At 34.8% G+C, this 17,495-nt stretch overlaps 1 protein-coding gene across 1 annotated transcript in view; it reads left to right on the top strand.

The window, feature by feature from the left end:
• The window catches only part of ABCA13 (ATP binding cassette subfamily A member 13), a 551,934-nt gene that overhangs the window by 185,222 nt on the left and 349,217 nt on the right, over positions 1-17,495 (top strand). Inside the window, exon 28 of the mRNA XM_051984384.1 lies at positions 15,583-15,696. Within this exon, the coding sequence (XP_051840344.1) occupies positions 15,583-15,696 (114 nt within the window). The remainder of the gene's footprint in view (positions 1-15,582; positions 15,697-17,495) is intronic.

Raw genomic sequence — 17,495 nt, 5'->3', positions numbered from 1 at the left:
CAGCAACAGAAATGCTAAAAGAAAAAGACATATACATCTAGCAACATATATTCACTTACCTACTTATTTAGGATATAATCACATTTTCTAATATTTTCAGAAACTGCAAGATCTTACATACTTAAATTATGCTCTTAGCTTCTACTGACCACTTGTTCTAATTATAGAAATTTATTATAAGAGGAAAAATCAGGGAATAATTATAATCAAAAACTCAATCAATCAATAATCAAGGTTTCAAGTGAATTTAGCTCTCATGGATCACATATCCTAAATAAGTATTGACTATAATCTTACAATGATAACAGTAAAAGATTCATCCTAGAAAGTTCACAGCTTATCTTCATATCTAAGTAGATGGTGTTAAATTCAGCATTACACAAATCATTTTACTTTAAGATGTCCAATAACCAATCTATATCAAATGATGTTCAGGTATTAGCCATCTTTGAAGGGTTAAAGACATAGACCACTGTTCTCAGAATCTCCTTAACAATGGGAACAGCTTTAAGATGACTCAATACAATCAATTAAAACTCATATAGAATATACCATTCTAATTTTGAATTAAAGAACCCTATCAGAATTAACATTAATAATTTCTTCATCCTAAAAATTGTTAATTCAACTTCCTCCAATCAACGAATTTCTATAAACTTTTTCAGAAATATAAATAAAAATATAACACAAATATTGTTAAAATTACTCTAAATATAATTAATCTCCTCTCCCACCAAAATATTCCTAAGTGCCACGGTGCAGTCAGTTTTAGAAATTCTAAATTGTCCTTGACAATCCATTCTTGAAGTTCTTCCACAGGTCCTTTAACTCTGGTTTTCTCAGGCTTTGGATTGCAATTTCAGTCATCTGTAACATCTGGTAAGGTCTTTCCCATGCTGCTTCTCCCAGGATTTAGAAAGCACTCACTTTCCTGGAACTGCATATTCCAAAGGTGTTGTCTTGTTGTTCTTGCTTCTTAAGGGCTGAAAGGGATGAGGACACTGCAAGTATATATTCTTTAAAAACCTATCCTTTGTTTCTAAAGAAGGTATTTCCCTTTCTCCTCTCCCCACAAAATAAACCAAACAGCATCTCACATGGGGAAAAGGCAAAATTACTTCTGAAAACAATTCAAATTCTTTAACAAGGCAATTTAATATCTAATATCCACTTAATAATCCATTTCTTAAGAATCTGATTCATTCTTTCCACTTTCTCCAATGAGGGCAGGTATATGGAATTGTCACTCAATTTGCAATCCTTCCCCATTTCTTATAAAATCTCAGAAATAAAGTATGTTCAATAGTCTCTGCCAATACATACTTAGGTACAATTTGTTCCAATGTTATTCCACTAACTCCTCTTAAGGTAGCAGAGTTCAGGGGAAAGCTTCTACACACACACACACACACACACACACACACACACACACACACTCTCTTAAATTGGCATTGTTACATATTTTGAATCCTCCCTTGGGCACATGATAATGTTCTCTTTTGTTTGATTTCATTTTGTTTTGTATTTTCAGTCTTTCTTTTTGCTTATTTGCTTATTCTGTTTCTACAAATAAAATAAATTTGGAAAAAAATTTGGAAAATTTTATACAAAGATTATACAAAAACATAAATGAGATCGTCTATACCATGAAGGAGAAATGATTGCCCTGAAAACTATGAAACCTTCCAGTTCTCTTATAAAGTTTAATATTGGCAGTGTTCAGGATGTTTTGAGAAGGAAGAGCTGGAAGGTGATTGTGAAAGTCCAGGCATGAATTAATAAAAAAAAAAAAAGAACAACTAATTACATGTAAGTGAAATCATTAGAAGCTCTTACAGGAGGTGTCCTATGAATCTATTAACATTAAATAGGGAATTACAAGATTAGAAGTAATACCATGCACTGATAAGAATCTTGTTATTGGAATCAGAGAGCCTAGCTAGAATCTGGGTTTTCTTAATTTGTGTGATCTTGGGCAAATTATTTAATCTCAGTTTCATTACATATCAAATAAGAGGGTTGAGGTAGATTATTTGTATTTTTAAAAATTTCCATCCTATGATAGAATAAAAGGAAGAAGAAATATTAGAGATTTTAAGGAATTAAACAGCTCGATATGGGGTAGAACAGCCATGGGGCGAAACACTAACAAGAAGTAAAACATGAAAGATGATTCCTAGGTTTGGAACCTGGAAAAGATCAGAAGAGAAACAGACTAAAACATGAAGTTTCAGTTTAGACTTTTTTTTTTTTGAGATATCTGCTAACTGAATATTCCCACTTCAGTGTCATAGTAATCAGAAATGTGGAACTGGAGTTTAAGAGAGAGGCAATGATTTATTATGCAAATTAAGAATCATCTGCCTAGAGGGGATAGTTGTAGCATTGAAAGTATATGAGACCTCCAAGGGATAAGAATCAAGAGTGCAGGGTCTGATGCTTCTCCCTCCCTATGTCATTTTCATTTAAAATTTTCATCAATTACTTTGAAAATTTCTTTTGATGTAACATCACCATCACAGGTCTTTCTTAATAGCACCTTCAACAACATGTCATACATATGTAATCAAATGAACATCTTTAACTACATCTGTTGTCTCATCTACTTACAATAAACAATAAGATTTTAGTTTCTCAGTTAATTGATTACAAAGGTCTTCAGACAGATGGGCAATTCTCATCAGAGTTTTTACAAGTGGAATGATTTGAAAGTGCTTTGCATATAATTCAGGAAGCATCTTTTAAACTTTATCAGTAGATCTAGCCATCACCATCAATTGTACTATTGAATTAAGCTTTTTGTATTTAGCAGTTCTATAAATGAATTTATGGGGAACAAACTATCCTTTTAGTGTCACAGATTTTTTTTTAAGTTTCTTTGCTTATTAAAAACTCATTTTTTTCCTGACAAGAGTGCTCTTGTTTTGTCAACACACCGTACATGTTCATTTTACATGTCATTTCATTTGATTAAATCTCATTTTATATGTAGGTAAAGCACTTATCCAGAGAACTTTAATAGCAGTATTTGTAAATTCCACTGAAAAATATAATGCACTATTTCTCAGATTTTGGAGATTTTATTCTATTTCTTAAAATGTTTCTGTTTTATTTATATCGGTTTTGAATGTCAAGAGATTTTTCTACTTAAACCAGTGAAATATTTATCCATTAAGAAGGAAGGATTATTTTACTTCAAGAATGAGAGCTAATAAAACACTTCAGACAATCAAATATTAAATGTTTATCTGTTGGAATCCTTACTAACTGCTAACTAATTAGAGTTGATCTAATCTTAAGATGTTTTGGGCAGAACCTGAAACAAGGTACTAAGTAGAACTAATTAATACAAGGCTTGTGTTCACACCTTTACTCATTGAAGTTCAATGAGTTCACACCTCCCTTGAAGCTCGTTGGGCCAGAGAGCACTATGGGAGAAAACCCATAATCCCTCTCTCTCGTATCCCACAATTCCTCCCTCTTGGATAAAAGAAACAGACAGAAGCTCTCGGTCAGATTTCAGTAGAGTTATGCCAGAAGCCCTCTCTCAGAGGCAAGGCAGAATATTTTCCACTTGGCTGGCTGGTGGCAGAAGTGTTCTTCAGAGAGAGGAAGACGCTACAAGTCAAGATTTCACCGGAATGACATGAAGACTGGAGCTGGCTGGAGGCTGAAGGACCAGACCTTTGGATTTGGTGACATTCGGAGAGAGCTCTTGGAACCAAGCAGAGAGATAGGCCTCTAAGCTAACCGGGCTAATAAAAGATCTGAACTTTGATCACCTGGCTGTGTTTTGAGAAGAAAAAGCTCACCACATTTTGGCGCCCGAACAGGGACAAACAGACCCCCTCAGTGGATTTCAGTGGAAAAGCTCCGATCCTGATTCAAGTGGAAAAGCTCCGATCCTGATTCAAGTGGAAAAGCTCCGATCCTGATTCAGTGGAAAAGCCTCTGATCCTGATCCAGTGGAAAAAACTTCAACCCAGAAATTAGGGTGAGTGCAACAAAGATATTTTGTTAGAAGAGTTAAAGTAGAATTTCAGCTAAGATGGGACAGATATTTAGAAAACAATCTGTTTCTGTTCAAGGAAAATGTTTAGAGAGCATTGTCAAAATTATGGAAAGCCAAGGTTTAATTATAAGTTTACAGCAAATCACTGAACTTTTACAAACTGTAAAGGACATATGTCCTTGTTTCTCTCTTGATAAGGAATTAGATCTAGATGAATGGAAATTGGTTGGAGAGGATCTTTGTCAATTCTATGATAAAAATGGGCCTAACTCAATAATTAATACATATAATGTAATACAATTGGCTATAAGAAGTTATTTAAGTGATAGAATGATGAAAAGGAAAGTACAGGAGGAAGAATTGCCAACTTTACTAGGTGAAAAGGAGGACGAATCAGATGAGAATGGAGTTAATTACAATTCTGAGTATGATATTTCACAGCAGGAGGAATTAGGTGATTCCACATCTCATGACCCTCCCTCCACAATGAACCCTTCATGGGTGGAACAAGGGGGAGGGAGAGAGACAGAAACACAGTCAGCTTCTCCTGTAAAGCAGAATTTGACAAGATTAGAAAAAGCATTAATTAAAGCAAAAAATGAAGGAGAAGATATATCTGATTTTATAAATGCAAATCCTGTGATTGAAGAGCTCAATTCCTCAGGTCAAAAAGAGAGAAAATACACTCCTTTTAATTTGGGACGCAATAGGCAAACAGGAGCTATTGTACAAGTTGCTTTTGACCAACTAGCTGGAGAAGGTCAGTATGCAGAGAGTTCAGAACAGATTTATTATCCCATAACAGTGTATGAGCAAATTTCTAAGGCTGCAATAAAAGCTTGGAATTCTCTCCCTGGACAGAAAGATGGAAATAATGCTTTCACAAAAATAGAGCAAGGTCCCAATGAACCTTTTGCAGATTTTGTGGGACGTTTACAAACAGCTGTAATAAGAACCATTGGAGACAATGCAGCAACAGAAATAATGACTAAACATTTGGCTAAGGAAAATGCCAATGAGGTTTGCAAAAGAATTATATGGGGGCTAGACAAAGATGCTCCTTTAGAGGAAATCATAAGACGCTGTGCCACAGTGGGCCCAAATGCTTATTATGCCCAGACTATGATGAAGATGGAAAGACAAGGTCCTTCTTGGCAGAAGAATTCTAGAGAAACTCGTCGATGTTTTCATTGTGGAAAAATTGGACATCTAAGAGCCCAATGTAGATACAGAGATACAATGAGAAGACAGGGTGAGAGAAAACCCAAAACCCCATGTCCAAAATGTAACGGAGGCTTTCACTGGGTCTCTAAATGTATATTGACCCAGAGGAATGAGAGGCAGGGCCCAGCTCTAAAGTATCAATCAAAGGACAGGTGGGGCATGATAGCAGCTGAGGTTACACCCAGAGAGACTTTAGAAATTCAGAACTCCGAATTGATGTCATCAACCAACAGAAAAGCAATCAGGATTACAGTTGGGAAGAATACAGGCCTTTTAAGACAACAAGACAATATTCAATGCAAATGGCTCCAATGTAATTAACAGATGATGAGGAGAAATCCCAAATTTGGTAAATAGAAGGAAATTAGATATGTTAACCGCTTGGGGAAGAGGATCTGCTTATATTTCCACAGATGAAGAAAGAATCAGATGGCTGACAATGAGACTGTCAAAAGGATTCTTAAAATCTTCAGAAATCATTGGGTTCCCTGAGATGAAAAATTGTTGATGAGACTTTTTGCAGTACTTCAGAGCTTACAGGAATTATTAGATTCCTGGCACATGAACTAATGGACAATGGATTCCTTATGGACTATTTCTAGGACTTATGGACATTTGTAAATTTTCAGGTCGATTTATGTTGTTACATTACTACTAGCCTGTGTTATATTACTATGTGCTTATGTATTTTAAGCAATTGCAAGAATCATTGGATTTCTTGAGATGAAAGATTGTTGATGAGACTTTTGCAGTAGTTAAATTTTCATGTTGATTCATGTTATTTGTTACATTACCACTAGCCTGTGTTATATTGCTGTATGCTTTTGTAAATTATGTATAATGCCTCCCATATTGATGGATTTATGTATACCATGTATATCTGTTACAAAGTTCTGGCCCATATTGATGGATTTATGTGTACCCCTTCAGAAACCCCCTATGTTTTAAAACAAAAGAAAAGGGGAGATGTTGGAATCCTTACTAACTGCTAACTAATTAGAGTTGATCTAATCTTAAGATGTTTTGGGCAGAACCTGAAACAAGGTACTAAGTAGAACTAATTAATACAAGGCTTGTGTTCACACCTTTACTCATTGAAGTTCAATGAGTTCACACCTCCCTTGAAGCTCGTTGGGCCAGAGAGCACTATGGGAGAAAACCCATAATCCCTCTCTCTCGTATCCCACAATTCCTCCCTCTTGGATAAAAGAAACAGACAGAAGCTCTCGGTCAGATTTCAGTAGAGTTATGCCAGAAGCCCTCTCTCAGAGGCAAGGCAGAATATTTTCCACTTGGCTGGCTGGTGGCAGAAGTGTTCTTCAGAGAGAGGAAGACGCTACAAGTCAAGATTTCACCGGAATGACATGAAGACTGGAGCTGGCTGGAGGCTGAAGGACCAGACCTTTGGATTTGGTGACATTCGGAGAGAGCTCTTGGAACCAAGCAGAGAGATAGGCCTCTAAGCTAACCGGGCTAATAAAAGATCTGAACTTTGATCACCTGGCTGTGTTTTGAGAAGAAAAAGCTCACAACATTTATCTATAGTCGTTCTTGAATTGATTTAATTTTTCTGAAAGTTACAGGTTTTTTTTGGTAACATTATATTGAACTTAAAATGAAAGACTTTGAGAAGTATAGTACTTTTGCCTTTCACACAGTGATTAATCTAACTTTGAAAAAGTCACACACATACATAGCAAATAGTGAAAGAACTCTTCTATCTTATTAGTCTATTCTAATTTTGGTATTAGCAGATTTTTTTCTCATAGCAACATTTGACACACTCAAATTTGACCTCATTTTTGTTTATCAAATAAAGACATGGAATCATATTCACTGTCAGTTGGATTTACTTCTGTTAGTCTTTATTGATTAAAAAGACCCTACCAAATTGGAGAACCATCCTGAGCTAGCTAAGCTTACAAAGGTTGACTTCCAAAAAAAGAAAAAAAATGTTTTTGACAACAGGAATTCACAAAAATTAACTGTATATCAGAGTGATCTGCCTTTGTTGGTGGTAGGTACCTTTGCCTATGAAATTGATCATGGAACAAAAAACAATAAACCACATTTCTGTAGTGCATTAAAAGTTTACAGAGTACTTTTCTCATACACTTGTGTGACATAATATTGAAGATGAGGAGATTGAAATTCAAAGAGATTGTGACTAGCCTAGTTTCACAAAACTAAAAAAGAACAAACCTGAAAATTTTAATCTTAGGACCTCTGAATTTCTTTGTTTTCTTTCTTATACTAACTCTTATGAAATTTTGGATTGCATTTATTTAGACATTGAAAAATCCAGGTGTTATCAATTTTGAATTCCCCAAATATGATCTGTTTTAGAGCTAGAAAGGACCTCATCCCTCAGTTTTGAAGTGGGTAAAGTGCTCAATACCCTAATTTTACAGATAACATCAAGTCAAAGTTCTGAGTTGGAAGGGAACACAGAAGCTATCCAATCCAACATATGTTTGTACAGAAGTCCCTTTTAGTGATATTACAATTGGTCATTCATTCTTGATTTGAAAACCCCTAGAGTCATTGCTCAGGCCCACAAATATGAAATGACTTGACCAGTCACACAGCCAGTGGAGGGAGAGACTAGTACCTAGCTCTGATACTTTCAAGTATGGCATTTTTTCCTTTATGCCTTTGTTCTGCTCCTTTTTGCTAAAGATGGAGCAAAATGTTTGCAAATTACGTTGTAATTTATATTTCAGTGACCCCTATAATAATAACTTGTAAGCTTCAGTGGCTTTCTAGTGTCTCTAGATTATACTACAAGTAGTTCTTGCTGGCATATAACCACAAATAGTTCCAATGCATTTATTTTCCCTCTATTTCTCATTATTTCTCCTCATATACTTTCTATTTTCTATACTCTCATATACTCTATTCATATAGTTTTCCAAATGTCCTACTGGATGTTCCCCTTCTGTTGGGAACACAATATGTAACTTTGCTTTACCTCTGGTAGATCTTTTCTTCTCTTCTTGTGAAGGGATGATGGTGAGTCAAGGCAGTTGCTGTTCATTGACCTTCCCACTGAGAGGCTGTTGCATTGTCTGACCTCTCTCCTTTTCCCTCTGCCTCTAATTTATTTTCTCAGTCCACAAGCAACACCTGTGTCAGTAAAGGCTGCTTTCCAACTCCTTCAGATGTTCACAGCTATAGAGACTCTTGGAAAATTGGCCTGCCCTTTACAGAGCACTTAGGCATGGTCCTTAACATCCTTTCATGGCAGTCTTATTTCCTGCCCCTGTACCTCTATGTAAGCTGTCTTCTAAAACTGGAATGCTTCCTTCTTTATCTCTAGTTCAAGCACTGTCTTCATGAGGCCTTTCCTGACACATTTCTCTTCCTCCCTCCAATTATTAGCACTCTCTTGAAATTACTTGTATTATTTAGCATATATTTTATTATAGAGGCAGCATGATGTATTATATAGATAGACAGGAGTCAGAAAGACCTGATTTCAAGTCTTGTTTTTTTAACACAAAACTGTCTTTGTGATTTTGGACAAGTACTTTAACTTCTCGCTATCTTATGTAAACTTCTCAGATTAAATAATTCACAGAGCATATGCCCATCTGTATTGGGAGGGATTTCTTTATAAGGAGTTTACAAGTGATAGTAGAGGTCCAGAGCTTCTTCTTTCCATAAATATATTTCTCTCTCTGTAATATTCGGGCTAGCTTTCTGGAGGTCCTCCGGACAGCCTTGGTCTCAGTAGGATAGTCATTACAAGGATGGTCAGGAATAGAGTCTAAAGTCTTTATTGTCTCCTTCACAGGATGTGTCTGTCACAATCTGACTCCTTCACAGTCTGTTCACTCTGACCCAGTCCCCAGTTCTCTCAGCTCTTAAATACCAGAATACAATTATATCATTACAGCATACTGAGTATAAGTCAATCTAGAGTGATTATATCATGATATCAAACTAGAGTGATTATATCATTACATAATACTAGATATATGTGAACTAGAGAACCATTATCTCAATTCCACTGAGTTAACATCTTGTTGTAAGTACCCTTGCTTCAAGCATTTCTCCAGAGTTCTTTTCTCTATATATCTATATCTATATAGATATTTATATATTAGTCATTTGCACCAGTAGAACATATGCTCTTTGAGAGCAGGGACTGTTTTCAGTTTTATTTTTAAATGCCCAGTATATGCAAAAACTTGGCATGTAATTGGAACTTTAAAAATACCCATTGAATTGAACTGAAAAAAATATTTGGAGGGACATGGTTTTGTGGATACAAGATACATATCTATATCTATATCTATATATAGCTATATATTGCACTGGACAAATGATTCATAAGATCAAGTTTTATTATCTACCATGTTTGAACTCAGAGAAGAATTCATGGTTGCTATAAAATTATCAATCAGGTTATTCAGTCCCTGCACATCCGGTTTTTATTAGTAGATCATTATGTTAAATTAAGCAAATACATTGGAATTATTACAATTGTTCATCTGAGCATTGATTTTCTTTTTTTATTTTTCTTTTGAAAACTGCTGACATTTTACAATGGCTTTATCATGGATTGAGTCAACACAATAGATGTGCTGTCTTAGTCTGCTTGAAAAGACCTCCATCAACTTATGGAGCTTCAAGATAGCTTATAAAAATAGATGTCAGACTCACTCAATTATCACAAAACAGATGGCTTTATTAGAAAACAAGAAGAAGCTGCTATATTATCAATGTAGACCTAGAAGATGGAGTAATATTCTTTATGCCTATAGTAAGGCAGAAAACACTTAGTCTCAAATGTTGGCAAATACCCTCAATGTGCAGACTGAATCATTTGAAATTACAATAATTTAATCATTAGTCTCCCCTTGGGAGCCAGTCATCCTCATTTTTATTCTCAGTTCCTTCCATCACTTGTGATATGACCATAGGCACAAAGAATACTTTGTCAAAATACATTTATCAATTGAGTGTTTGAGTTGGTGATGAAATCTCTGGCTTGTTATTCTGCATCTCTCAAATTACTTTCTTTTACCTAGCACAGGTCATAGCTTCACAATGAGAGGTCAGTGATCTTGAGTAATTGAATTTTTTTCCATTTCACACACACACACACACACACACACACACACGTATGTATCTACACATGTATATAACTAATACAAACCATGAGAGACAATACTGAAGTCAAACAATAAATTACCATTTTCTTTTACAAAATATAAAAAATACATTAATTCTGTTTTGCTAAAATTTTAACTTTTGCTGTTTTGTAAAATTGGAGTATTTCCTCTTTCTTTTGAATTATCATGCAAATGGATAATATTCAATTTTGTTTTCTTTCCTCTTCTTTGCCTCCCTCTCAATTTATGCAAATAATAGAGCAGTATTAAGATCAGATAGTATCTTGTTACAGACCAGGCAGAAAACTTGAATGTTAATTTATGTGAGGTTGATGAACACTTTTATCTGTTTCTCTGAGGTTTAAGGACTAAGGGAAATATGCAGTCTGCTTTCAAGGATCGTGGATTTGTGACCAGTGTCAGGAAGATAGCAGGGTGCAGAGGGAAGAGTCAGAAGACTGGGATTCAAATCTTGTTTCAATTTATTTACTACATGATTTTGTCAAGTCCCTTAATGTCCCTCATTAAGTGTAAAAAGAAAGGATTAATTTAGGTCATCTCTGAGGTCCCTTTCCCTTCTACAGCTATAATTATGTCATAATCTAGGTTCAAATATTGTTTTAGACACTTACTAGGTATGACCCTGGATTTAACCTTATATTTTTCACCCATGAAATGGGTACAATCACAGTGTTACCACGAGGAATGAATGAAATAATGTATACCATGTAAACTACTTTGTAGACCTTAAAGTGCATTAGTTATTACTTTGGACTTCTTGTAGGCTTTATATTCATTGACAACAGGAATCTTTTTGCACTCATATTCTAGGTGGTAATTCCAAATGGTAAATAGATACCTGGTCAAGCTCACCATTAAAATACTTCCTTAGGGAGATAGGGCAAATTTTCTGAATGAGCTTCATAGAATATCAGGTGTTCTGATTCTGTCATAGTTGAATATACTGATAGGAGGATTCTGGGAAGAGGTAGAGTAGGTCAGAAAATTCTAAACTCTCCAGATTCCCCCACAAACAAAACAAAATTGTGCTTTAGGACGGATATGAATTGGGGAAAAACAAAGAAGATTTGGGGAAGAATAGGGATCGTCCTGGAACCATCTTAGAAAATCCAAAGAAAGATACCATGACTGGGGTTTAATCCTGTGAAATTTAGACATCTTTAAGCTATATCTGCAGAAACAATAAGCAGAGTGCTCTGGGATTAACTGGGTTCAGAAATAGGCTCAGACCAAACCACAGGAACTTTCACCTCCCCTATGTGGGGAATGAGGATCTAAGACTAGGAAGACTGAGAGAACCACTGCCGATTATGAAGGCCAGGCCAGCTGTACTGTAGAGACCCAGCCCTGGATGAGAAGGTCTAATACATCCCATAAGTGCAGAAGCAGTGGGTCAGGGATGCTGCTGGCTGTGGGCCCTTATAGGAAGGTGGAGGTTTTGGTTTAGGGTTCCAGGTCGGAGGGAAGAGCTGACATGAAGTCAAAAGCATCCTTCCTTCCTCCCCTAGTATTATAGGTGCTTACAGTGATAAGTTTTCATTAGAAAAAAATTAATTGTCAAAGAAGAAAGAACCCAATCATAGAAGCTTACTATGGGTATAGGGAAGGATGGGGTTCATCTTTTGAGAATAATAAAGTAAAAAAAAGCTTCTTCTATCCCAAAGAGTAATATTAATTGCTATTTGTTCAGAAAGAATTTATAGAAGAATTAAAAAAAAAGACTTCAAAAGTTAAATAAGAGAGATTGTGGAAAAACTAAGAAAAAAATAAAAGAACCATTTAAGAAAGACAATAAGATTATGAAAAAAAAAGAAAACAACCAACTGGAAAAGGAGATACAGAGTATTAAAGAAAGAAATAATTTTTTGAAAATTAGAATTGGGCAAGGGAAAGTCAGTGGCGGTATGAGACCAAGAAATAGCAGAACAAAATATTAAAAAATGAAAAATAATAGAAGATAATGTGAAATGTAAGAAAAACAACAGTTCTGGAGATCAGATCTGGAGATCTGGAGAACAGATCAAGAAGAGAAATCATAAGAATAATTGGACTACCTGAAAACCATGATATAAAAAAGAAATTTGACATAATAATATAGGAAATAATCAACAAAAATTGTCCTGGTGTGATAGAACATGAGGGGAAAGTAGAAATAGAAAAATCCATTGATTATCACCTCAAATTTTTTTTACAATGAAAACACCCAGGGATATTATTGCTTAAATTGAAATCCCCAAAGAAAAAATTCTGCTAGAAGCAAAACAAACCAAAAAACAATTCAAATGTGTTGGAGCTATAATTAAAATTGTAAAGGATTTATCAGCAATTGCAATAAAAGACCACAAGTCCTGGAATAATATATATTAGCAATCAAAAGAACTAGGTTTGTAACCAAAAACACATGTAGCAAAACAACCATAATATTGAATTTAAAAAAAAAGCATATTCAACAAACTTGCAGTTTTTTAGAACTTTGCTTTAACCAAACCTAAACTCAATAGAAATTTTAACATACAAGAGACAGCATCAAAGATTAATTCAAACAACTCAAAGACAAATTGTTTATGTTTTTACATGGAATTGTAAATCACATGGTTAAGACTGACAACAGTAATTGGGTAGTTAAAGAAAAAAAAAAGATTAGGGCCAAGCTGGGTTTGACCTGACTCTAAAAAGCAAAACTGTCTAGGAAAGATAAAAATAATAATTATGCTATATGAATGAGATACATAAGAAAACCTGATGCAGCCAGGGGTTCTCAAACTTTTTAAATAGAGGGCCAGTTCACTGTCCCTCAGACTGTTGGAGGACCGGACTATAGTAAAAACAAAAACTTTGTTTTGTGGGCCTTTAAATAAAGAAACTTCATAGCTCTGGGTGGGTGGAATAAACTTTCTCAGCTGCTGCATCTGACCGCGGGTTGTAGTTTGAGAACCCCTGTGAGTGTGGAGGAAGGCTGGTAGTTCTGAAAACCTACTCACATTGGGAATGGGTTTCATAGGGACCAATACATCTGTCTGTCTGTCTTTCTCTCCAGAGAAATAATGCGGGGAGGGAATAGGATGAAGTGGGGTTTAGAACTGTATTTACAATTTTATATTACAGTATTAATGGGAGTAGAACAAAGTGTGTAGTTTAATGGGAAAGAGATAAAGAGGAAGGAAAAGGATAGCAAAAAGATAAAAGATACAGAAGGGTGTTTAGATTAACAGGAGTGGGATAAGTTGAACACACTGGAGAATCTTAGCCTACATTGATATGCATGAGATGATGATGGACTCGGGGTGGTAGTGTCTCCTAGCCAATAAGCCAGATGCTTACATCTCTTATTCTCAATCCTCATTGATTGATTATGTGATGCTGTCTAGATCATGTTAGTTTATAATTTCCTCTCTAGTATTTGAATTGACTAATATGGGTTGTTGGTCTATTAATAGAAAAGAGGGACAGATAGTTGATGATATTTGAATGAACTTATTGATACATAGATTCTGATTCTGCAAGGACTACCTTCCTCAAATTCCTAATTTGCTTCCTATTTAAAAAGTGCAGGTATATTGATTCCAGATGGCACTATACACTCTCCCACCAAGAGCTGAGAGAATTACCTCAGTATGTCTTTCTCATTTTAGTGTGTGTGTGTGTGTGTGTGTGTGTGTGTAAGGGTCTTCTGATTAGAGGCTTGAGGTTAGAATGTCACCACTCTGACAGCTTTACTCACTACTAGTATCAACTGCAAACATAAGTACCTTCCTTTTAAGGCTTAGGGGTTTTTAAGAATTTCTTTTAACATTAAAGAAAACAGTTTTTACTTTACTGTTATTTAGGAGGAAGGTTAGAGGACTTCTCATATATCCATGTACATCTATATTTGTCCCATTGGTATCCCTGGAGATCATCTCTCAAGTTTCTAATTCATCTCTTTCTCAAAGCTGGCTAAAATAATTTTTCTGAAGTCGAGTTTTGATCATGTCAAACAACTACATTCAGACACCCCCTTTCTCACCCATTACAAATTGCCTAAAAATTTCTTGTGGTCCTCTATTGTTAGGATAAAATAAAATGACTTAATATTTAAGATTTTGCATATTTGCCTCCAACCCCTTTTCTTAGTTTATTTTATACTACTACTTCTTTTCCTCATAAATTGAACTACAAGCTGTTTTCTGAACTGCTGAAGCTGCCATCTTTTTAACCTTTCTGCATGCTTTTCAGGTAATATTCTAATTCCTAAAATGTCCTCCTTCAGGTAGGTAGATGATACATTGGATAATGTGCGTAGGAGTTAGAAAGATCCATTTTCATGAGTTTAAATCTGACCTCTAGATGCTAATATTGTGATCCTGGGCCAGTCACTTAATTCAGTTTGTCTCACTTTCCTCATCTGTAAAATGAACATGAAAAGAAATGGCAAATCATGTTAGTATCCTTGTCAAGAAAACGCTAAATGGGGCCACAAAGAATCAGCTACAAAGAGTCAGACACAAGTGAACAGCAATAAATATAACTTTATTTTAAGGGTAGCTAGGTGATTTGGTCCATAGAGCACTGGTCTTCAAATCAGGAAGACTCATCTTCATGAGTTCAAATCAGACCTGAAGTACTTACTATGTGATTATTGGCAAGTCCTTTAACCCTGTTTGCCTCAATTATTCATTCATAAAATGAGCTAGGGAAGAAAATTGCAAGCCATTCCAGTATCCTGAAGACTGAAACTACTGAACAATACATTCCTTATTCATCTTTATATATTGAAATTTTCTTTTTTCAAGTCTCAGCTCAAGTGAATTTCTTCCATGCTACCTTCCATGATATTCCCAGTTGAAAGTATTGCCTTTAAAGAAATATATTTCTTTTATTTCTGTTAAATTTACCTTGTATCACATTTACTTTTTGTAAATGTCACAAACCTTTATTGAATGAAAACCTTTTTGAATTGGGGCAGACTACATTATTTTTATATCTTGGTACTCCTAATTTCAAACCCAGTGTCTTGCACAATAAACATTTAATAAATGCTTATTGTATTGAATTAAATTGTGACACAGATATGATAGGCATATTTAATAATATTTTCAATAATAATTATTTATATTCTATTTCTATATAGATACAATAAGAAACATAAAGATCTCTTAAAATTTTCTGAGACATGGTTTGCTTTTTTGGGGTTAATGCTCTCTCACACTGTGTTTTGCTTTGCAGGCAAATTATACCTTTGACTTTGTAGACAAGTTGAAGATTGTTTTTGAAGCAATGCTGAAAATGTCCAGTATTTTTCAGAATGGTGGAAATGCTGAAATGATTAATCATCTCCAGGTTAGTTGTGATTCATTGTGTGTGCAGAACTATTTGCTAAGAAATGTCTGATAGATTAACATGGTTTTTGAAAAAGAGCTAAGGTATGCAGTGTGCTATATTGGAAAGTGCATCGGATTTAGTGTCAAAGGAATTAGGTTTGCTTCTTTCAGCCCTTTGCTTACTATGTGTGTTATCTTGGATAAATCATTTTTCCTCTTGGAGCGTCAATTGCCTTGTATACAATGAAATCTTTTGGACTGGGTGATTTCTAAAGTTCATTCAAGCTCTAAATTTATGATCTTTTGAATATTATGTCACATGGAAATCTATAATGCTAGAGAGAAATTCTTATTGGCTATTTTCTTATCATTAAAGTCATTTTGTTTAAGTAGCTCTGCTGTGGAAAGGATAATTGGTTAAGAATACTCAGGATTAAAACTTGGTAAATGCACACATCCCTCTGTACTTTGTAGGATGTTCAGCCTATTTATAAGAGATAGGAGCTGATATAAATTCACAAGAAAAACACTCATGCATCCAGAAGTTCTTGTAAAATGAACACCACCAATCATTTTAGATTTTAAAGCAATTTCATTTAGCGAAAACTCCCCATGCTTACATTCTTATTCTATGCTACAGCATCGGGTTCCTAATGTTTCGTAAAGGGAATGGAGTCTTCTCTTCCTCTTCTTCCTCCTGACTTCAGTTCTGCTCTTTTGGCATTAGATCACCTTAGAAAGGTTTGGGCACAGTTATTACTCAGTTCTACAATCCCAGGCTTACTCTCATTCAATCAGAAAACATAATTCCATAATAGGGTTTCAGTCATTGTACTCACTTTCATTCCACTTATCATTAGTTTTCACCCCACTCATCACTAATTTTCTAGCTTTTTCATCCCATAAAGGAAAGGACAGTTCAATGAGTGTGTTTTTCTGTGTCCTCAAAAATAAAATAAAATTCACTGCTACTCCAGAAGCCCAAAGAAACAAAGTTCAATATCCCAAGTGCTCATGAATGTGGCTGTTGGAAACACAGAACAAATTCAGCTGCTCAAAGCAGGAGAGACAACTATAATCTAGGACTACATTTCAAGTAGAGGGCAGAGCACACTTGATCTGGAGGAAGCATTTTTGTACACTAGTGAGTGAGTTTATGTAATCTTGGTGAATTTTTGTAGATGGAAACAGTTATTAACATGAAACTATAGCTATCATGGAATTTATGCTCATATTAAATAGGAAGGTCCCCCTAAGGGGAAGAAACAATCTAAAAGACTGCCATATTCTTGACCATATTTCTTCTTACTTGGATTATTTACCATTCAATTTTGAGACAATAGAAGTACACATCTTTCTTACTTAAAACATATATAATAATGATAATAAAAACAATAATAATAGCTACAATAATAACACTACATATTAACAATATGATACCATTTGTATTCTTGTGTAGATTATTTCCCCCTCACTTTTGAGATAACAAAGGCACATATAAGTTTTAAATTATCTAATGTTAATAATATAACAACAATAACTGTCATTAACATAGGATTTTAAGTTTTGGAAAATACTTTACAAGAGCAATTATGTGGCACAGTGGATAGAGCACTAGTCCTGAGTCAGAAGGACCTGAATTTAAATTCTGCCTCAGAAATTATCAGCTGTATGATCTTGGATAAAGTACTTAACCCCAATTGTCTTGAAAAGATAAAGAAAAAAGAAAAAAAAAAGAAAGATGCTTACATGCATTATTTGTTTTGTCTTCAGAACAATTCTGCAAAGTAGGTGCTTCTATAAATATAATTATGTAAA

The sequence above is a fragment of the Antechinus flavipes genome, chromosome 1 (genome assembly GCF_016432865.1).
Source record: "Antechinus flavipes isolate AdamAnt ecotype Samford, QLD, Australia chromosome 1, AdamAnt_v2, whole genome shotgun sequence".
Taxonomy (NCBI): Eukaryota; Metazoa; Chordata; class Mammalia; order Dasyuromorphia; family Dasyuridae; genus Antechinus; species Antechinus flavipes.
This window is presented reverse-complemented; position numbering and strand designations above follow the sequence as displayed.